Genomic DNA, 23,632 nt, shown 5'->3' on the forward strand with positions numbered 1-23,632 from the left:
GGTCAAGAACATAAGCTACGCAGAATTGTGTCCACTGGCACTTATCCAAGCCCACTGAAAGCATAGATCCTGATAGCACTTGAGCACTTACCTCATTTATTTCTATCCTTTGCCCAGACATATCATACACATCACCTGCAAGTAAGAAAGATGAAATTATAGCCACAAATTACGGGTAAGTGCAGTCCCTGAGTCACAAAATTTGTAGAGTGTTTCTAAGCTAGAATCTATTTTAAAAGTTTCAGTACATTGACATGGGCACTGATGACAATCAGTTTCTGTGTTGGTCCAAGAAAAAATCTGGAGGCTGACAGACGCTTGAAGCACAAAGCAGTTGTGAAAGTGTAAAAGTCTAAAAGTGTAAAAGTGACTGGCTTTTGAGTAAAGAAGACTTGGCTTGAGCTGAACACAGAGAGGATAAGGTTTCTAATGCTGGGTAGGAAATGAAAGTGCTTCCAGGGGATGGCTTCTCTTGTATCTTCTTTCAAAATCCAGCTCCTGGATCCTACTATTTGAAGCAGTCCCTGGACACCCACAGAAAAGGAGTTTTCAAAGCCCATTTTTCCCACATCTGGGTAGCAAGGCTGCCCTATTGATTCTCCCTGAATGGATGAACTCATCATAGGAATGATTGACATGTCATCTCCAGGAAACACTATTTCTCTTCCTGGAGAAAAGCTTCAGTGGGAAGGTATGGACTGTGCAGAGGCCAGCCAGTCGCAATACTTCATTGAAATAAGATTGAAATGCAATTAATTACAGGAATGATTGACTCATGTTTGCACCAGCAAGCTCAACTGTGACCAAAGTCGATTATAGTGCTGGTGTGCCTTCACAAAGGCCTCAGGAGTGTAAAAGAAACACAGTAAACACCTCTCCTGAGAAACTATGCATCAGCTGATTGCTTGGGAACCATAGCCAAGAGGGCTTTGTACATCTCCTTCCCTTAAGCCTCCAGAGGAGAGCAGAATTAAATCATCCTTTCTGGCATTGCTTTCCTGAATGCCCCTGAGCAGCGGAGAAGTACTGTGGAAGGAAGAAGCTAAACATTTAGAAAACTACAGGCAGTAGATTGTTTGACTTCTCTGCACATTATTTCACATTCATTTCTTGAACCCTTGCCCTGTTATCTATGTTGGTGGTAACATCTGCTTCAGGAAAGTCAATTAAGGACACTTGATAGGAGAGATTTCAAACTGTTTAGCAGTACTAATGTCAGATATCATAGTAACATTGTTTGAGATAAGGTAGTCTTCAAATATGCACAGATTCATAGGAAGAAGTAACTTCTTCTATTAGGTCAGCTGATAGCACTGAGAAAAGATACAAACTTTCTGGCACATTAGTGCATCAACAGGTCTGACATAGGCAAAGCAAGCATCCATATACAAAAAAGCAGTGACTAATTTCTCTGGCGCATCTAATTGATTAATTAACCTGATTGATTAATGATGTTAATCAATTAGGCAGTTTGCAAAGTACTAGCACCTCTTGAGCAGTATGAAGAAAACTGCCTGAGGCCATAGCGTGAATAAGCCTTTTAAATCAATGACTTCTAGGATCTAACAGAGATAACAACTCATGTTTCCCATTTTGTCTCCCTACAAACTCCCTACAAAATTTTCTCTCTTCTGGAAGGTGAAGAATGGCAGGTGTAAAGACAAAGACCAGGTCATTAACTAGTAAAACTACCTGAAAAGGATGTGGAAAATCACTGCTCATGACATGAGAAATTGCTGAGAGACAACAGGGTGAGAAGCTCACAGAATTTGCAGATGAGGCCCATGAGGGATGGCTGATTTCAAAAGTGATTAAGAGGGAGTGAGTTATGTGAGTTACATGTTATGTTTTGCAAGACTAGCAATACCTGGCTAACCATGTCAATAATACCATAAAAAGCTGTGATTACCTATCTAGTGATATCAGGAAAAAAACCCCTAATTTGAGTACAGATGTTGTAAAATTGGGACATATGAGGAGAAACTAATAGTGTTGGTTCTTTAGCTGGGATAAGACTGGAGCAGAAAAAGGAAGATAAAAGAGAAAAAAGGGGAAACAATGAATAGATGGCAAGTGATGTAATCAGGCTGTCCAGACATCCCCTGCCTAAGACATGGGCAACATTACACTTGATCACTGCAGCTCCTTACATGGCACTCTCTTCTGGATATCAGATTTAGTCTCTGTGGATAAAGAAGCACACAGTGAAGAAAACCCAGAGAGTAAGACAAACATACCATAGGATTTGCCATTGATGGAGCACTTGTTGAAACACATGATGTTCTGGGTGAGAGTTCCTGTTTTGTCTGAGAAGATGTACTTGATCTGCCCCAGTTCTTCATTGAGTGTAGTGGTTCGAGCCTGAGCTGGCGTGTCATTCAGTGGGTAGTACATTTTACGGTCCCAGTCGATATAGAAACTGTTACCCAAGCGTATAATCTCCACACTGATGAAACAGAAAGAGAAAGTGATGGAATATTTATTAATTTAAGGGACAAGCTCTTTGTTAATGACAGGTTGAACTCACCTGTCCATAGGTGGCCTGTGGTAAGGGATGCTGAAGTAAGTCCCACTGAAATGACCTGCTAAGTTTATAGCAAACTCATTTCCTTTGTTTATAAAGCAGTACATTATAAAACTACTTGGAAAGTTTCATAAGTTTTTGGACTGAGAAGTGGGGCAGGAAAAATGTGTTTCAGTTAGTGCTGTTTCAGGAGATGAGTTCCAGCAGAGCTGTGGACTGGGTTAAACCCAGTGCCAGGGCGTGAGTACAGCCATGTCTCAAACAACAGAGAACTCCACGAGAGTGCCATTGTGTCACTCAGTACAACCAAAAGAGTAGCATCAGCTTGCAGATGACATGAATTTCCACCTTGCTGGATGACATGCTGGACAGGAATGGAATTCATGCCTCATGTTTACCAACACAAAAGAGAGTCAGTAGCAAAGCTGACTGAAGGTAGGTATGATGATAAATTAAACAGGGCTATGCAGTCTTTACCCCAGCCCCAAGTTTTGAGAGCACAGACACATTGCCTACCTGTCACTCCTATTTGTCTACCACCAACAAACAACACAGGTCTCCATTGTCTGGGAAGACATAACACTCTCAACTGCTCATATAGCACCAAGTATTTCAACTTAATTGCACCTACTTACCTGGCAATCCTCACACAGTCCTGAAGAACAGGCCATTCATTCACTGTTAGCAAGATGCTAATGGTGGCAGGCTTCTAGCCCTGCTCCTATAGCATCTTACATACCTACACCTCCCCTTTAACTGCAAAATCATCCTCTCCTCTTCCAGGGCTCACTGCTGTCCCTATTCCAACCCTGATAAAGCCTTCTGAAGGCAGCAGAAACAAGAAAAGCGTCACTGTGGTTGTGTAGGAGCATCCGTGATGGGGCTGTGTTAGGTTTTGAGGAAAATGCTGTCAAGGCAAAAGTTAAATCTCTCCTAAGATCAAAAGTGAAAGGAACTTCTGGCACGTACCTGACATAGAGTGAAATAGGTACCACTGTATTTAGAATGATCACGTATGACCAGAACATGAGGAAGCCAGAGTAGGAGGCAGAGTTGACACCCTCTGCCCAGGGCAGATAGACCTGGAAGTAGTAGCCCTTATCATGCTCCCAGATACCATTGCCAATGGCTAGGATGAGACACATCAGTGCTAAAAATGCAAAGATCTGGAAAAAAGAAATTTAAAACAAACCAAACAAATTAAACCCAAACAAAATGTATTGCAATTTAAAAACGAGGTATTTATTATGAACAGGTTAATCAGAAGATCCTAATGGGATATGATTGGATAGCCTCAATCATAGGAAAATATGCCTAGGGATGAAAAGGAAAAACCTGCAAATTTATGATATTTTTACCTCAAGGACAAAACTGCTCAATGCAGAGTCTGGCAACTAGCTGGGGATTTAAATCCCAAGCAGACATCTCAAGTAGGGTGGTTAAAGCAGTCTGCTGCAGAACACCAAATCTCATTAGAGGAGAGTTGAGCTGGGGGTCCTCAAACGTCTGGTTGCACACTTGGAAATAGAAACTGCCTGGAGGACATTACTTGACTATTTGCCAGATGTATCAGTCTTCCTCACAATTTCTGAAAGACTACTAAGGATAACCCAGCAGGACACATCTGAAATTTAGCACTGGATATTATTCTGATGGTTAGAGGAGAGTTAATTGCTTTCTCAAAGCTAATGGTTGCCTCAGTATCTGCTCTCATGATTTGATTACATTTCCTTTGAGCAAACAAAAAGCAACACCAACCAGTGATGCATATCCTTGGGTTTTAGAGCAGCCTGTTTCCTGAAGCCTGAAGCAACCAGGGCAACAGCAACTGGAAGTGAATTTCAAATTTGGAAATCTTACTGAAAACTGGGGCTGGCCCAGGAACACTACTTAACAGACAAAAAAAACATTATATAGGTCATAAAGCATTTTTTGATTAAAAAAATACAAGACTGTAGCAATACATTTATTTGGAAAAGAAGACAAAAAGAACAGGATGAAAGAAATTTAATAGAAATTAATACAAACTGCAAGGAATTACAGAACTGTGAACAGTATCAAGAAAAGATAAAGTATCAGGAAAAGAAAAAAAATAAAGTCATTAACAGACAGTCCTTCTAGAGGAAGGCAAAAGGAAGAAGAAGGACTTATCTGCCCTATAGTAGATGAAAAAGACAGGTTATGTTCACTGATATAGAGCGCTGTGTGGCTCTATCTGCTAATAAGCATTTTCAATGCAGCAGGTCCATCTAATTCAAAGATGGAAGCTTAAAGGTTAGTTTTTAACAATGCTTTAAAAACTGGGAAGACCCACCACCTTGCAATCCTGCTAATATAATTACAGTATTTTTAAGGTAGAAAAGGTGATAGTGGGGGAGATAAACTGCAGTTAACTTGTCATCCTTCCCAGATAAATTATGAGAAAATAATTCTTACAGCATAGTGTTTTCCAAATATTTGACATAAAACAACAAATACAATAATAAAAAGGTGAAGATATGGAGTCAGGCTCCACAAAAGAGCAATTAAAAATACTCTTTTGCAAGGATAATCATTAGGGAGGAAATATCAGTAAGATGGACCATTATGCAAAGGCCACACAGCAAAAATCACATTAGAACCATAATCAACCCTTTTAAAAAACAGTAATTAAGGGACAAACATAGAAACGTTGATGGTAAAGCTAATATTTGTACTGCTGAGGTAATCTGTGGAAGAAAGAATGATAGTTCTATGGAGCGATATGAATCACTTGGTGAAAAGTTCATGCCTGATCAACTCAAGTTTTAGTATCAAAAATCCACAAAAGAGAACTGCAGTAAGAAAGGGCAGCAGTCTGAGTTTCAGGGGACACATTTATTTCATACATGAGTAGTAGCTTTTCTATTTAATTGTGCAAAGCCAAATAAATTACTCAGCTTGTGAAATGGAGGCAATATAGCTTGTTGGTAAGGAATATGGTGCAGGGTTTTTAAACCTCTGTGAACCAGAAATGAAAACATACTTCAGTCAGTGCTGTTGTAATTATAAGGACATAAGGGTATTTGAGAGGCATGACCCACCTCACTGCATGAGAGGTTAAAAATTATCCATTTGCAGAATATCACAATCCATGTAGGAATTGCAGTATGTGATTCAGCAATAGAAATATATGTGGGGCAAGACAGGAGCTGAACTATCCCAAGGTGTCACTACCCACGGTTGGGCTGTTCAAACAAGATGATCTTTAAGCTCCCTTGCAACTCAAATCACTCTGATTCTACACCACAGTAGCTCGTGCCTGAGGTTGCACTTGATTTATGTACATTTTGTTTTCTGTGCACTGGGCATGTCAATGGTCTCACAACCCCACTCATGTGAACACTCATGCTTGCACAAAGCTCAACTAACATGCTGTTTGATCTGAAACAAATGGAAAGGATCAAGCAATTAAAAGCAGCCCTGGAGATTAATTTCTGTGCACAGAAACAACTGTGTGCAGGGTGTTGCAATTGTAACCACAGCCCTGAAGAGAATGACATGAAAAATCATTGCTTGTGCATGCTCATGGAGCTTCCCAGCAAGAACATCTTCCCTCCCTAGGTCCTGCCCCTGCATTGACTGCTAAAGATCCTCTTGGTAAGAGTTTTGTAAAGTGCCTTTTGATTTCAAGACAAACATTTACTGTTGAACTATGAATTAAAACAGTTTTGGTTTCTTGATTGGTATTTTGAGTTCTGCTCTGGGATTTGAAGCAGTCAGTTGTTTAAGAGGTGAATGCGAGAGCTCTCTTTCTCTGAAAATTTGTTCCCTCTAGCCTGCTATGAAGCTGCTTTTGGAGCAAAAAGCATTTCTGGAGCTGGCAAGTGCATTGACAGTGGAGGAGCATTAACTTCTCTCTCAGATCGATGAGAAACACCTCCAAATGTGACAAAACAGCTATGACTGCCATCTGGGAAGGTTCACTTCTGATTAACTCTTGCTGGGGCAGACCATGGCAACATTTAATAGACACTCCCTTGGCAAACCTGCTTAAACACTGCTTTGTGCCAGCAAGTTTTATGGACAAACAAACACGAAATAACTCTGCTAGTGTTAATGGGAAGCAAGATTCACTATGTTTAAATTACCAATTTATAGTAAGTTGTGGCTGCTTTGTATTCTCCAACTCAAGAGCACAATATACTGCCTGTTTTTATGACCACACTCTGTAACCTTTGACCACCCAATGTGCTGGAAAAGCCCAGTGCATCCCCTAAGGTGTGCAAACAGTCTGGTGTTTAACATGTGACAGAGCTTTACTTTGACAAAATTTTTGGTTCCTTAAAAATGTGTAGAGGAGACAAACACACCCTTGGCTCCTACAGCACCGAAGAACCTAGGCACAGGCTGATGCAATTGGCTGCAACTTGCTCAGGTTTTTTAAAACAGAGCCAGGAGGTAAATTCATCTCATTTGTTTTTATAAAGAGAGGCCAAACAGAGTGAAAGTTCTGGGTGGGACCCTTGGCTTGTGAAAGGAGATTTAGCAAATCTTAACTGAAAATGAAATTCTAGATTCCTGGTTCAGTTTTCCTCGGCTCTGTTTCTGTGCCCTGTGGATCCCGCCACAGCCCATTCTCCTCTCCAGCTGGAACATAGCAGGACACTTATGAAAATGTGAAATTATTCAAATGCTTGCAGAATTTTGAATGTATGAGGCCCAAGCCTTGTTTGGTTTTCCTATCCAATTAAGGGGAGAAAGGGAAGAAACTACTGAGGGAAGCAAGCTGATGATAATCAAGATTGATAAACCAAGATTTTCCCTTGGTAGAGGTTGGTGTAAGATTAAAATTAAGGTCATGTCCCTACTGTACACAGAGCAGGGCCTCAAGAGGGATTGAAGTTAACCATGGAGTGGCTCTCTTTGCAGTGGCACTGCTGGGCATCCCCGGGCTCACCTAAAGGATTTTTGGGATCCCAAGATAAAAACAGGAATACAGAGGTTGAGATGAAATGGTGCCACCCTGGAGACGTTTGTACTCTAAGCCCCAGTGCTTAGAGTCAGAGAGGACAAGGAGAGCTCAGGACAGCCTTGCTGTAATGCACAGACTGCTGCTGGATGCCTCCTCCAGAGCTTGTTCCAGTGCCTGGGAAAGGATCCTGTCCCCAGCTGGCTGCTAGGGTGATCGGGAGCAGGAGTAGTACGGAAGACGCAGGAACAGTGACCACTGACCACCAGATCTTCCCAGTGTCATAAACTGAAGGGGGTGCAGCATGCCCGGGACAACATGACAGATTTGCACTCAAAGGGAAATAAAATCTGAAACTAAAGACCTTTTCTTCAAGCAACATTGATTAAAGTAGTGTCAGAGTGTATGTCTTCCTTCCCTGAGTGGCTTTGAACTTATGCATTAAAATCTTGACAGTGACTGTGAAAGAATCACTACTTCTGTCTGGAAGTATTTGCCATTTGTTAAAACCACTGATGAGCTTAACCCTCAGATTAGATCTGTTTTTCAATCTCAGAAGAGTGCCTGCTAAGTAAGACTAGTGTTCTCAAATTCCTCAGCTGCTAAAAACACCAGTTTCCGAGCATTAATGAGACCACGTCTAATAATTTACCCTAATGCGTTAAGTCAGGAGCTGGCATCATGTAAATTAGCTAACTCAGTTACCAAATGCTAAGCAGATATCACCAGAGATGCCAAGAAATCAGAAGGAAGAGAGAGAACTGCTAACTTTTATTCAAATAGAAAATGACAAAATTATTCAAAGAAAAAAGGGCTTTGCAGGCTTCAAAATATTTCTCACACAAAAATGCAGAGCAAGGGAGAGCAGAGTAAATGACAAGCTCAGAAGGAAAGTCTTTAATTCTGTCAATGTAATGGCCTTCCTTTGCAAGATGGCTTGGCAGTGGCGCTGCAGAATCCAGGCTGCTAATAAATTATGATGTACTTTTTCTTTTTATCATTAATCACTTCTGATATTCCCATATTTGTGTGGACAGAGAGGTGGAGCATCTGGAAATGATGAACACATCTGAAGAAAGGAAGACACATTAATCAGACTTACCACCAACACAAGGACATTCATGAGCCGATCAATGCTCGTTCGCTTAAAAGTTGTTTTTCCACTGTTCTGCATGAGTTTTGTGTCTGGCCCTGGAGACGAAGCACATTTGTTAACTATAGTAATAAAGCTTATCAGTTCTAAAACTGATTCCCTCTGAGGACCCACTGTGCTTTTCAGCATAAATAACCATCACAGCTCTCATGGAGTCAGGTACACACAGTTTAGAGTGCTGGTGGGAAACTTAGGTAGAAACAGGTTAAGTCATTTGTCTGAGATTATAAAGAGAGAGTCACATAAAACCATTAAATCTGGACTTTGACTCTCTTTTCTTTCAAGATTCAACCTTTCCTTTCAGGTTTAATCACTTTTCATGGCTTATCTGGTATTGTTATATTATTGGTGACATATTATGAATTATCTCACATGTCTAGAGGAGTATAGAAACAATAGAAAAACTATGCTCATGAAAAACATAGATCTAATCAATAATATTATTGATGACCCTGATATTCTAATGTGGATTAAAATCACATAGAAATTATACAGAGTGATTATTTCAATACACTTGAGAGAATTCTTAATCAAATTTAATTGTCAACATTCTTTCTTAGTCATTGATCAAAACTCCCCTCCTGTACTTTGCTGTGTGGATTTCTGAAACAAGAAACTTTTTTCTTTTCGCATCTGTTGGAAACATAAATACTTGATTGCTTTGTGCATGCTGGGTGTGATGTATCCCTACGCTAGTACTGCTGGGCTCTGCAATCAACATGTCAGTCTTTTTACCAACCAGCATAAATAACGAGTCCAAAGCACCACTCTGTGTTCCTGATAGTACAGCCCCTCAGCAACATCTTCTCATTGTCCAGGGCATATTTCTCTCCTCGAAGAGTTAGAGTTCCTGTGAATTTATCCAGTTTGTTATTTGGTGCCTCACATCTGATTTCTCCTGTAAAAACGAAGTAAAAGCACAAATGGAAATTTTGGTCCAGAAAGGTGTCATCAATACTGTGTTCCCAGCTGTTTCTCAGAGAGACAATATTTCACACTCTGCTAGTGTTAATGGGACTCTAGTTAGTCAGCTCCTAACCCTGTCATTCCCATTCTCTATCTTATATTTGCTGATGTTCTGGGGTGTTGCTCTGTCCCTCTATTCATCTCATAATTCAAGGGACCACAGTGAACTTGGATTTATCCAATTCTTTGAATGTGACAATTTCTTATTGGTAGAGTACAAAACAAAGTTTCCACAACTTCTGTGTGGGCAAGAAGAAATGTTGAAACAGCAACATACTTTTAATCCATTTACAGCAAGTTCGTAGTGGTAGGATGTCATTGGATAACTTTAGCTAAAAGTTCTGACATCACCATTTTTCCTCTTTCATTTTCCCTCAAATTGCAGGAGCTCAAGCGAATAGAATCATAGCCTAAAGGCTGCAGAAGACTAATTAACTGAGGTGTCTTTGTTCACTGATTTTTCATTTCATCTGTTTTATAACTCAAGTCCCAGGAGCGCATAAAGAGATATTGCTACCTTCTTTGGCCACTGAGCTGAAAGTGATTGGAGTGTCTATTTCCATGCTTTATATTTATTTCTTGTAATAAAATGTGTTCAGATATCTCAGTATAAAAATGACTATTTAAATCAACTGCTGCACCTGAGATTCAAAGCAGAACCCTGTGGATGTAGTGAGAACTGGAAAATACAAGTATGTGTTACTGAAAAGCAATCTAAGAGTTCAGTCTGTTCACTTAATCAGCAGGAACATTAAAGTTATTTTCATCACAGGCTGTAAGTACCTACAAAAATACTAGCATTTGCAGAGAGTCCAGTTCTTCTGTAGCTGTTATCAGATTTACACACCAGGCTCAAGAGACAGGAAACAAAATCCAGAGATGTCCAGAAGAAAAGTACAGCTTTAAGTGTCATGATCATTTTCACCACTACACATTTTAAAATCAAAAATTGGGCAAATGATCAAAAGAGCAGCTCTAATCTAGGGCAGACAAACCATCAGACATGAAAGATTAACAATTAGGAAATTCAGTGACACATGCGGCATCAGAATTCCTACTAACAACAGTGTTGCTCTTCTATTTTATCTTCTGGTTAGTGCAACAAGGACCAGACCTGTGGCCCATCATTTCTGAAAGTCTATAGTAACCAAGCCTGTCTCACTGCCACCCTCACAAACACCTTGAAAAGCACAAAGGAAACAGAGGCTTTGCACTGGAACCTCAAACAGCACAATGCTTGGGCTTGGCAAAGCAAACCCAGGGCATGGTCTCCCACCAGCAACACCATGCCTGCCGTGGGACGGTGCTCCTGTGAGTACCTCACGTGTCCACATCTGTTTTCCCATAAGTGGCTGGGTCTGGGCTACTGGCATGCTCATTCTGAGATCAGAAGGGATTTATTCAGACTGACCACAAAAGCATGAGAGGCTCTAAAGACCCCCCAGGACAGCTGCACTGAGCCCAGTACCTCTGCATCTGAAGGCACCACAGCCAGGCACCACCATGCCTCCTGCTCCCCTCACCTACTAACAGCAATAACATATCTGGAGTACATTTCAACTGAAAGAGTTAAACACTGCCAAGTCAACTATGGTAAGTAGAGGGCAACGGAAAAGTATTGTTGCCTTTCAGGTCACCCAGTTCCCCAAATCAAACAAAGAAAATCAGTGTTTTGCAAGCATCTTCCTTATCTGAACCATCAAACAAACATCATAACTCACATTAAGCATTCCACTGAGTGTCTGTATTAGCTGCACAGCCCTGTTCTCTCTTCCTGTCTTAAAAAGTAATTAGATAAAGAGTTACATAAATATTTAAATATTTCTACAGAGGTTTGCTAAGGGAAATGCAAGGCTGCGTCTGATTCCAGGCAATCTTCCCAGTACACTGTCAAATATAAATCATCCTGGGAAACATTTTATTCATTTCCAGTATTTTGAAGAGGCCACTTTTGTTTACAACATAAGTAAAATACAGATTTAGAGAATAAATAAATATCCGGTAAGAAAATTCTCTATTTTCCAAAATATTTTTAAACGTTTAATTAAGCACTTCCAAGAACATGGTGCCCTTAGATAAGCATCACACTAAGCATGCTTGAAAAATTATCTAAGATGAAGGTTTTGCTTACAAATTGATAGACACTTCAGCCTGCTCAGGAAAATAATTAATGTATGCCACCATACATGTAAAAACATATTTTTCAAGACCTAAAACACTCAGAACCTCAGCCATCAATTCAACGAAATTCTGATGTACTAAGCTGACACTTGGCAAAACCCATACATATTATTGCATAAAACCTCAACAAGGAAGGCAAAAGAGACTCTACCAGTCTCTCTACCAGACACAGTGTCAGCTATGCTCTTTGCTACATCCCCACCACTTGTACTGGAATCATCTATTTATTTAAAAAACTTTTTTTTCCTAAAATTATTTTCCCTCTGTATCTGAAAGTATTTTCTGAGAGCCTGCAGTCCTTGAGGCATTCCAAGGACATCAGCACTCATTCCACCCCTTTCCATAATAACTCCTCCTGTCATCTTGACCTTATATCTAAGCCAGCAGGGCACTGCAGAACATGACTAACACCACTTGGTCTGTTCCCTCATCTTCTTTCCACAGACAGATGATGTGTGAGCATGGAGTATTCTGGTTTTGACAGGTCTAGCTCCTTTCTCCTTTCTAGCTCCTGCTAAGTATTCTTTGGTATCCAGGAACACGACACATGGGAATGGTTGAAGTTGTGACCGAAGAGGTTCAGACTGGACCTCTTAGGAAACCGTCTTTTACTGAGAGGATGACACTGGAACAGGCTTCCTAGAGAGGAGATTGATGCCCCCATCCTGTCAGGTTTAAGAGGCATTTGGACAGTGCCCTTAAAAACATACTTTCATTTTCAGTCAGCCCTGAAGTGGTCAGGCAGTTGGACGAGATGATCATAGTAGATTCCTTCCAATGAAAACATTCTGTTCTGTTGTATCCTATCCTATCCTATCCTATCCTATCCTATCCTATCCTATCCTATCCTATCCTATCCTATCCTATCCTATCCTATCTTATCCTATCTTATCCTATCTTGAATTTGATACAGTAAACAGTACTGAGAAAGGACACACTTCCTGTTAAGCATGCCTGTACTCCTTGACTTTCGATATTTTAAAATTCAGTCTTTATTGTTGCATTGAGAGAGGAAAGGAATGGTTTCAAGGTGAGGCTTCAGGCTAGGAAGTAGTCACCTGCCCTGTATGCACAGTTAGTCCTCAGGTCTGTCTAGTGTCTGAGAAGTGACACTGATCGGAAGATAAATGTAATTGGTGCATCAGCATTGCTACATCAGCATGAAAGTGCAGCATGAAAACATTTTGAGGCCAGAACTAAGCACAAGGTATTGGGAAAACAGTTTCCATTGTACAGTTATGCAAACTCTTGTGCTGGCTTTCAAGGTAGGTAGTCTCGACGTGTGCAGATAGACATAAAAAAGAAGTGTCCAATTCAGAAGGATTGACACCAATGCAGGTGTCAGGTTATAGCCATGCATGGCAACAAGGCCTGCAAACAGCAAGGGACCTTTTCCTTTACATGATGTGTTGATATCTGCCTTTTTTGTTTTGCTGGCACTGTTTCCAGAGAAGACCTAACAGGGGCCAGTGGACAGCTTGGAAGAAAGAGACCCAACCGCTCTATCTAATTTAGGCAAATTATCTGGAAAGTGAATTTTCCATTTATACTCACCATTGAACTCCGTCAGCTTCTGAAGATCTTCTCCAAGCTCAGCAGTGACTGTCAATGCCTGCTTCACCTTCAGGTTCGTTTCACTGTGACAAGCAATATAAGACAAAAACATGTACTGAATATCTTATGTGAGCTGAGAGATCTCAGAAAATCACTTCTGCTATGAGGACAGTGTTCTTCCTTAGACATCTGACAGACTGTGATACAACACACCTGTTTCACCTGGCCAAAGCATGTGGATTGTCTCTTTCGGTTGCAATGGCAGACATTCTGAAAAATTCTGAGCATGGTACCAAAAGTGAAGTGGCTCTGTCTGCTTAACTGCACCACAGAGCACTGCACTTTCTATCCTGTCACTCATGACACATTTAAACCCAAGGTATCTAAGCATATATGAGAGCTCTGAATCTTTTCTCCCATGGTATTCTGATCTGGAAGATTACTTCAGTCCTGGGACTAGCTAGCTGGGGGGTTGGAAATGCAATGTCAAAAGATCACTGCATCTGTTCAGGGCCTCTTAGAAGTGGCACTTGTGTATGAAAACTACAAACCCATTTTCAGCATAAATCAGATGGGGAAAGTCCAGAGGGCTGTCTGTAGGGTTTTGGAAGATACACAATTTCTTGAAATCTCTGGTCTTGTTTAGTCCCTCAGACTGTTGCTAGTTCTGGGCAATGCAGAAAAGGTAATACAAACTGGCTCATAGAGATGAGTCAGCTCCAGTTTATTCCAAATTAATACAAGTTGCAGCCCTCTGGTTTTGTGGCCAGTTGTGTTCTGGAGTGGGCAGCATTTGGAAGCTTTGGCTGTGTGCTTGCATTGATACTATTCTGTAGCAGTCCAAAGGAGATTAACGAAGTTATTAATTATGATTATCTCAGCCAGATAATCTGTCTGAAAGAAAAAACACTAAAGGAGAGAAGAGAAACAGTTTCTGTCGGGGATATTGCAGGAACATGTGTCTAACTAACAGTGTTAGAAGAACAGTCATTGAAAAGCAGAGTCCCCTCCTCACATGATATTTGCACTCAAGAAGCAAAAATATCCACCAGAAGTTATTATTCTCAAGATACCTACCCAAAGTTTATTCTACATGTTATCTAACTCTGGCTACCAAAGCTATTGCGAGTATGCCTGCAGCACCCAGGGTCACCAGGAACGTGGCTTTGCAGTGGTAGTAGTGATTGCATGCCAGGGCCAGGCTCACTTACCCGTCCAGCTCAGCTGTCTCAATGTACGTCAGGCTGTGTGGTTCGCTGCTCGACAGCAACAGGAGATCAGCCTGAACACAGAAAGACAGACAGGTTTGGCATGAATTTACACACTCAGCAGGCACTGCAGGGCAGGGTTGCTTGTGGTTACTGCCACATCATCACTATGACTGATTTTCTTGTGAGTGATAAGAGCAGCAGAGATTAACTGTGATCAGGATAGAGAGAAATGGTACTCACTGTCACAAAGTTGTTGTTTTCTAGTTTTATTATATCCCCCACTTGGACATTCATCCATTTTTGCTCCTTTAACCTGCAAGGAAATCTCTAGTAAGTAAGCACATACTGCAAATGCCACTTGGGAAAGTGGGGAACTTAGCTCTGCTTCTGGAGCCAGACTGTATGTGCCATCAGGACTTGGAAGCTGGGCCTGCCATGATGTGTCCTGATCCATAATAAGCTGGAGGACCACCACATAACAAAAAAAAAGTGGTAAAAATCAGTAAAAGCACTGGCTGGGCTGACCCATGCTGGGTTGAGACCACGCACCACAACAGCAGCATAGTCCATGTACACTATCCTTGTCCTTGTCTCTGCACTGACTACTCCATTCCTTTCTTCTCTTTAAGGGCCACATTGCCTCAAAAAAACCCTCTCTACTTTGTGTGAGAAACTGCATCTGGGAAAACTACAAATTGTGTAAGATCTTCTGAGTGGTACTAAGGGCAAGAGTAACCAGATGTCAGGAAGGTCAGTGCAGGTGCTTTGGCTGTCTGAGCCATGTCTGCAGTGGTGTTCACAGCACTAAGTCAGATGTGCACACAGGAACCCAGCCAAACTCCGAGCCTCAGCCAACACAGCCAAGTCAAGATGGCTGTACAAGCAAATTCTAGAGGTGAGAAAGATTAATCTCAAAACAGGACTAGGAGCTCAAGCTTGAAGTCAGTTCAGTCTTCTTATTCAGTGTTGGTCAGAGCTGGACAGGATCGGTGGTTTCCAGGTCTTGAAAAAGGCAAAATATTATAAAATTTCTGTTTCAAGATTGGTTTCCTAGACATAGTAACTAATACACAATAAATCGAGAAACTGGTTTACTTACCAGAAAACACAAAAAAACTATGTCCCTATTCTTCAGTTTCCACTTATATTTTTAACTGTTTGATCATCTGTTGGAGTTTACACAACATACTGCTATCTATAGTGTGGAAAAAAGTCACAAAAAGACTTCACAGCTGTCTACAGCTGTGTCCTATGCATAGCTGGACTCCATGGAGCTGCAAGTAAACAGCACATCTGTCTGACATGAAAGCCAAAACCTCTCCTACTTTTTCTTCAGGAAAGAACAGTAGTACAGTTCTAGCAGTACAATGCCCAAAGTACACAGCTGAAATATTTTGGATACATCTAAGCCAGAAGTGCTACACACACTCTAAGTATAATGAAGTGTATGAGGGAGCTATTCCAGCTTCTTAATTTGAAATATGTTGTTGATAATGCCTAGTTTTGCTTAATGTGAAATAAATGCTATGAGTGTAAATGGACACAGAAGATAGCTTTGCTTGTTACTTCTGGGGTAAGGAGTAAAACAATACAAGATTCTGAAAATCTTACTTAAACATAAACACCCAGGAACACAGAAAGAGTTTAGTCTTTGTCAGCACAAGGTCACAGCCATAATGTCTGCACAGGTGTCTGGGTACTGTGTCTAGGGTTCATTAATCAGACACATAGTCCAAAACTGCAGATGAACTAGTGGTATGAAACACAATTCAATTTTAAATTGTTTAGTGATCCTTAAGAATCACACATACACACACACAAAAATCAAAAATATTACTAATGAAATGTTTTTTACCCTGTGAGAACTACAGCAAAAAGGACTTACATGCCATTGATCAGGACCTGGACTGGGCGATTGTTGACATGTTTGTCGCTTTTGTGTCGATTCTGAAAATTGGATCAGAAGGTCAAAAGGCATTTCCAGGAAACCAAACATACAGGAGCTTTAGGCAGTTTATTAACATTTTAGGTTTCCACCCAGCTGGTTGCATGGGTTAGGCAGATTAGGGTCATAACTGAGTCAGTTGTATCCAGCACATGTTTACAGCAGTGACATAGAGCATAACCAGACTGCAAAGGGCAAGAGACAACACAGGTAGAGGAGAAGGAGGGAAGAGCCTTACATGCCACTTTAGCACTGTCCTGACTCAGCTGGCATTGCTGGCACCCACCTCAGTCTGTAAACACCAGAGACGTTCATTCCTCTGCTGTCATATGGAAAGTGGCCACTGCTGTTCTGGCATTGCTCCATTAAACATCAAAATCATTTTAATAATGAGAGAAAATCAGATGCTAATCTAAGCTCTAATATCACTCTGTGAAGTCAACTGGGCTTTTGACCATTAGCTCTGATGGCAGCAGACTTTGGCCAAAGCTGAGCAAGTTTGAAAAATCACAAGTGGGTTGAGCACTTGCTTCCTACCAAATTTCTTTTTCCACCTACATTGTGCTAGATGACAGAGGAAGGGTTCTCCAAAGTGGAAGCCTGAGAAGAGATTTCTGTGCCTGCATCCAGACACATCTGTGAGTGATGACATTTTCAGACATGCTGAGCAGCTTCACAGAAAGTCAGTGGAGCTGCTGGGCTGCTCAGCAATTTGGAAATTCTAATTCCTGTTTCAGTAACAAACTATAGATTTTGGGGACTTAATCTCAGACTCCATCTGAATGCCTGCCACCAGCTGTATTTAAGCAGTTTATCTCAGTTACTGTGCTGAAGAATCACAGGCCAACTCTTAAGTATAGATCAGAAATACAGATCTTACAAAATCATCAATGGCATCCTTGACTCCTGATACAGCCAGCACCAGCACCAGGGGCACCACTGTTGTAAACCAGGCCAGAGAGGAAATCTGAGGAATCAACTGCAGGAAGAAAAGATCTGAGTTAAGACATTTCCTGCCAGTTCAGAAAACCACTGCTTCCTAATCAAGCTGCAGACAGCGTTTTTCTATGATACCTGGATATAGAATAAAGACAGAAACGTAGCTCCATCTCTGGTTATGTGACCCTCTCAAAGGTGGGAGAGCCATGCTATCCTTAGAAAATAAGCTATAATTTAAGTTAGAAAAATGGAGCTGTCTGAAAGTGTAGTGGGTTGCTCTTTCTTGTTGTTTGCAGAATTAAGATCAACAAGTCCCCAGGGTATTTCTTTGGAAGTACTGACATGGGCAAGCCCACCATGAGGGACTCAAGAGCTATCTGAGCAAAACCATCTGTGCAGAGCCATCAAAAGCTTCTGTTCTTTGTTTCAGTAACTTTTCATATTTTGCTGAAGTAAATTTTCCATCAATGGACAATGCATGCTGTTGCTAGGGCTGACCATGCTCTCCCAAGAGCAGCAGAGACATTTTTGTTTCCTACATCTTTAACAGTGAGAGGACTGAAGAGCTGAGGGTGATTCTGTTGTGCCATCAGTCATGGAGGAGGAAATGTCTCATCCCCACGCAGTTCCCCCCTTCCTCTAGAAGCACAGATTTAGGGGTGGAAGCAATGTGAATCCAGCATTAGTGTGTCCCTCAGCTTGGATCTGGGAAGTGTCAACTCTGTGTGCATTGTGAAGCTGACATTTATGTGCTGTCATAGACCAGATTCTACAGGCACCAGCGCCTTGCTCAGCTGAACGGGCTGCAACTGCTGCCTTCTCACCTACCTTGGAAAATGCATGTCCCACTGGTCTGTGACAAAGGACGAGGAGACAGAGTCCCCACAACCTGCTCATCACATCCACCCTTGATGCAGGAACAGTCCCACAAGGATGGAGTGAGGAGAAATAAATAAATGGAGGAATATGTTAACTAATGCCTGCCCTCTTTAGGCTACCTTGATGTAAAGAAAAAGTGTGTGCTTTTATATGTAGTCAATCCTAGATGGCCCAGCAAAACACACAATAGAATAATTTAAGGCAAATACTTTGAAATAATATGAATTTGACAGACAAACAGCTAGAGTGCAGTACAACAACACAGAAACTGTGCTCTCAGCTAAAAAGGCACCTTCTCCTGAAAAATACACATGCACTGAAATTTCAAAAAATCATTCCCAGTAACTAAGCAAAAAAAAAAAAAAATTATATGTGGTTTGCTGAAGGCTTAACTACATTTCACCTATGCTTTTTGGAGCTGATATTGTAAAAAAAAAAAAAAAAAATTGAAATGCGCTATTTTACAAATTTGTGTGCAGTGAAAGGGTCAATTTTAAAACATTAAGTTTGAAACATAATCAAAATTATACCCTTCTTTTGCTAATGTGTAGATGCAACAATGGCCAAGTTCACAGCAAGGTGCAAAGGGGCAGACAGAAATCCTCATATCAATTTATCTCGTGCATTCAGCTTTCAGGGTATCATTAGCAACAGTGATGAGCAAAGTGCAACTCAACGCCATTACAATCCACAGGGTTCAATAGTGCTGCCAGTGTCTGACACTCTCCATACTGGACACCTTCCTCAACCTGGAGAAGGCAGCAGCAATATCCAGCTTTATGCAAATTAGCCATAACCTTAAGCCTTCCTGATGTTAACTATGTCCTTCCCAGGGAAACACAACGGGTTACAAATGTGGTGTCCTTCTTGCTGTTTCCTTTGTGACTGCCTGTGGAATTTGCCTTATAATACATGGATAAGAAACAACTTGGCTTTATACTACAGGATGAATAAGTATTGCAAATCTGAAGGCAGCCAGGAGCACTCAGATGTAGACACAAAGGGATAGTAGGGCAGGGCATGAAAATGCTGCACAATTTGTTGAAAACTAATTAACTTTTTTTTTCTTTGTTTAGTTTGAACCCCCCTATCCAAAGGTAAAAAAGAAAATTGCTTTTTTCTGCCCTACTTTTTATGTACTGTAAAATTTTGCTAAGATGCTAATTCACACCAGGAATACAGCTTGCACTTCATTACACCTGTCAAACATAGACTAGCTTTGATAACAGAGAACAATCTGCTGGAAACAGCACAGTGATTTCATACCTGTAAAATCAGCAAGAAAAGGAAGTAGGCATTGGCTATTCGCTGAAACTGTTCAAACAGGTTGAGAGGCAGGAAAGTGAAGAAATTGTATTTCGATGTTTTAATTGAATTGTTCTGTAGGGGAAAAAGGAAAATAAGTAGGATTGGTAAAACAGGAAACAAAATTACAGCACAACACATTTCAACTGTGTCTTACTTGCTTATATTTAGCAATAGCATTGTTTCCAACAGCAGCTCAAAAAGCGTTTCCTTTTCCCCCACACAATCATGCCAAGTCTGGATAAACAGAGAATTCCTCTTGGAATGGGTGAAAACATGATGCTCAACTCATGCCAGTGCTGCTGCAGGTAAATAAACTTGTATGTAGTTGCTCACACATCTTCCCTTTATTAACAGTCTTCTTACTTACAGAATGCACAAAGAAAATTGAGAACTGTAACCAGAAGACAACAACTTTGCTATTAGCATCTACGAAACAGGGTTGGAAAACACATGCCACGTCAACCACCTGTAGCTTGTCTGATGCTTTCAAATATCCATTTACTGGACAACCCTATGGGTGGTATACATCCTCCCAGGAGCAGAATATGACATTATTATTATCATTTTCACCTCATTCAGCTAACTTTCAGCTCAGCAGATTCAATGGTTGCCTTGTTTCTATTCCACAAAAATCACTTGATGTGGCATTGTGCAAACAGTCACTAACATGAGAACTCACTATTTCAGTAAGCAAGCTGCAGCTCTGTTCCCTCTTTCCAGTTTCCTTTTCTAATTGCGGACTGCCCCTCCAGCCACAAAAAGTGGCTGCTCCCCTGTCTCTCTTTTGCAAACCACAGAAAACTAAGCTTGAAGTTGCAGAACTGGGTATTTTCTTCCCCAAAGATCAGAGCAGTCTGGTCCAATGCTTGCCACCAGCCAGAGAGGCTCAATCCATCATACTTACCCACCTACTGAAGCTGTCCCTTTAGTTTTCAGGTATGCTAGATCATCTTTTTTAATGATGTTTAACAGGCCCTGGTCCAGGTTTTGTCCTGGAGGGATGAATCCCACCTGTTGTGAGAACATCTTAAACTTTTCCCCCTAGAAGCTCTCAAGACAATATCCATTAACCCCCTTCCAGGGAACCTAAGGTGTGACAGCACAAGGAGGCAGATATGAAGCACACCTGAATTCCATAATAAACATGCTGGTTCAACAGCAGAGAAAATGGTGACTGCAGTATTTGTAATAGCCTTTAGATATTGCTAAGCTGGTGGGAGGACAGGAGCTACTAAGTATGAATCACAGCTCACTTCTTATCCATGAATTAATCCAGGATCTCAACACCCAACCTGACATGCATCAGCATGTTTCCAGCACTAAACCAATTATTTCAGGTTACCATTGAAAGGTATGTGTGGGGGAAGCTCTTCCATTTTAGGCAGCTACTGGATTTCTCTGCGTTCAGACACGCAGTACAGCATATGTTCTTCAGCATTAAAATCATGTTTTATCCCTTGGACAAACCAAATGAGTAAATCTCTAAAAGGGCAGAAATGAAAACAGCCTTCACAGAAGAGCTAGCCAAATCCTCTTATTGACTGCACTCCAGCAAGAAAAGATATTTATCAGTGGTGATCATATACACAAAACTGCCTGTCAGCTGGTATCATGTAGCTACCTACAAGTGTGGTTAACTCCTTCCAGGCCATTACATGTAGTTAAATTTCATTAATTTCAAAATCCTTAGCCGTGGGATATGTGTTGTGGACAGACTCCGTGGACACCGCTGAAACAGAAGCAATGGAATAATAGCATCCTCTTCATCCCAGCATACTGGGAACTAAAATGCTTGACAAGACTGTGTCCATCAGGCATAGAGTCTAGCAGATTTTTTAATAAAAACTGAATCTAAATATATAAATCTGCCCACTATTCTGAGGAAAAGTATCATGACCACTTACTTAAAGAAAAAACAAGATTGTTGCTGTAGGAAAAGTAAATGCAGGGTACTTGACCTTTCTGCGTCAACAGATTTCAGAAGGTCACATATAACATGGGAAAAACTACTCAGTAAACAGTCAGATAAAGTTTATAGATCCTTGCCTGAAAAAGTCTCAGAGGGGAATAAGAAAAGAATGGGAGTGGTTTATTTCAATTCCTGCCTTCTATTTCTGTCCATTAATTACGTCAGGAAAATCATTGAATGAACCACAGCCATTCATTTTATTTCCTATTGCCATTAGGCATGGTAAAAACCCCAGACATAACAGTTTCCAAATGCTTAACTGCAGGAATCTGGATAACCAGTGTTTTCTCCGTAGATGTTCAGGATCATGATGTTGTTGGGTACAAACCGTCTTTTGGGACACTAGGGCACTTAGGCCTGAGGATAAGGACAGGGAGTATTATCATGATCTTCTCATTATTCTGGAATCTATAATTAAAATTAATCACCAGGGGGGAAAAACAAACAAACAAACAAACAAACAAACAAACAAACCCACCAAAAAACCACTTGTAATTACTATAGATATTTCTAACATAACTTGTTCATGGACCTCAGGGATTAAAGGCATATCAATAGCAAATTATAATGACAAACTAGAGAAAACCTCAGCCTTTCCAAATGAAAGCTTTGCATTTCCACATCACAGACACAGCTGAAGCACTATGCAAGGTATCATATAATCATGGAAACACAGAATGGTTTGGGTTGGAAGGTACCTTAAAGATCATCTTATTCCAACTCCCCTGTCATGGGCGGAACACCTCCCAGCAGGCCAGGTTGCTCCAGCCTGGGGGGACACACTGCTTCTCTGGGCAGCCTGTGCCAGTGCCTCAGCACCCTCACAGTAAATAATTTCTTCCCAGTATCTAATCTAAACCCACCCTCAGTTTTAAGCCATTCATTTGCCCTGTCCAGTATATGCCTGTGTAAAAAGTCCCTCTCCATCATTCTTACGGGCTCTCTTCAGGTACTGGAAAGCCGCATTTAGGTTACCCTGAAGCCTTATCTTCTCCAGGCTGAGCAAACCCAATTCTCTCAGGTATCAATTATATTTTTGGGCAATACTACAGGGCTGTGTGCTTTGACAGCTCAGGTTCGTGGGCAGCTACAGGGAAACCTCAGATGGCCCCTGCTCTTGATCTTATCCTATTCTGTCATGCTTAACATCATCAAGCCCTGTTACACTTTAGAGGTGGACCAGAACCTGACTCTGGGGTGAGAGGGGTGCTACAAGAACCTGCACCACCACAGTGCATTAAATAGTCCATATGCAGCCATCATTTCATAAGTAATGCCTCTAACACATCATCTGCCTCACTGTCCCCACACTCTACCTTCATTGGGGGAGACTCCCATAGGGAAAAATTCATGGAGCGGAATAAACCTTGTAACAGCAATTATGTATTGAGAGACCTTACTAGAACTTCTGGTTTTCCCATAAATTCATAAAAACCAACAGCTAAGAAGAGCAGTTCTATGGGCTAAGCACAAAGATGGGGATAGGGAGTTTTACATTTACTCCATGATCTGCCCTAGACTTCTGGTTGTCCGAGGGCAGTCTCTGCATGCACCTGTGTCCTAAATGAGCAGGTCTGAGTGTGGTTACCCGCAGTCAGCCTGAAGCTTTCCAGATGCGAAGCTTGACACCAGAGCAATGTTGTCTGTGGGTGAGGGATTATTCTCATCTGCTCTTTTCGGGGGCTAGATTCACACCTCCTGGAGGTGTGACTCCACCAAAATGCTGTCCCTAAGAATAGTGCTCATCTCTCCACAGTTACACAGTCCAGATCTGGCGGATGAGCTGTTACTTTGGGGGTGTTTTCAGAAGCCCGCCTGTGACGTCCAACAGCAAGCAAAACTCAGCAGATGGCTCCTATCTTAGATCGCTGAGCAAACAAATCATCTCCTTGCCATAAAAGTCACTGGAAATAAGAGACAGTGAAGCTTTTGTGACTAGATTACAGGGGCTAAAGGGTAGGACAAGGTATTGACCCTCTGAATTTACACCCCCGGCTAAATGACATAATAGTTCCCAGCAGCTGGACAACCTAGCTGTAAATAAATTTTAGCAAGACTTTGGTGACCCCACAG

The 23,632-nt window shown here is 41.2% G+C and overlaps 1 protein-coding gene across 4 annotated transcripts in view; it reads right to left on the reverse strand.

The window, feature by feature from the left end:
- Positions 1–23,632, reverse strand: part of LOC120765619 (phospholipid-transporting ATPase ID-like) — a 74,933-nt gene that overhangs the window by 22,586 nt on the left and 28,715 nt on the right. For all 4 annotated transcript variants that reach the window (XM_040090666.1, XM_040090667.1, XM_040090665.2 and 1 more), the window contains 11 exons: positions 19,549–19,662; positions 17,345–17,443; positions 16,405–16,466; positions 14,760–14,832; positions 14,520–14,590; positions 13,309–13,391; positions 9,347–9,505; positions 8,557–8,645; positions 3,494–3,690; positions 2,238–2,446; positions 92–135 (listed from right to left, as the gene is read on the reverse strand). In XM_040090666.1, the coding sequence (XP_039946600.1) occupies positions 92–135; positions 2,238–2,446; positions 3,494–3,690; positions 8,557–8,645; positions 9,347–9,505; positions 13,309–13,391; positions 14,520–14,590; positions 14,760–14,832; positions 16,405–16,466; positions 17,345–17,443; positions 19,549–19,662 (1,200 nt within the window). The remainder of the gene's footprint in view (positions 1–91; positions 136–2,237; positions 2,447–3,493; positions 3,691–8,556; positions 8,646–9,346; positions 9,506–13,308; positions 13,392–14,519; positions 14,591–14,759; positions 14,833–16,404; positions 16,467–17,344; positions 17,444–19,548; positions 19,663–23,632) is intronic.

Source organism: Hirundo rustica, chromosome Z (genome assembly GCF_015227805.2).
Source record: "Hirundo rustica isolate bHirRus1 chromosome Z, bHirRus1.pri.v3, whole genome shotgun sequence".
Taxonomy (NCBI): Eukaryota; Metazoa; Chordata; class Aves; order Passeriformes; family Hirundinidae; genus Hirundo; species Hirundo rustica.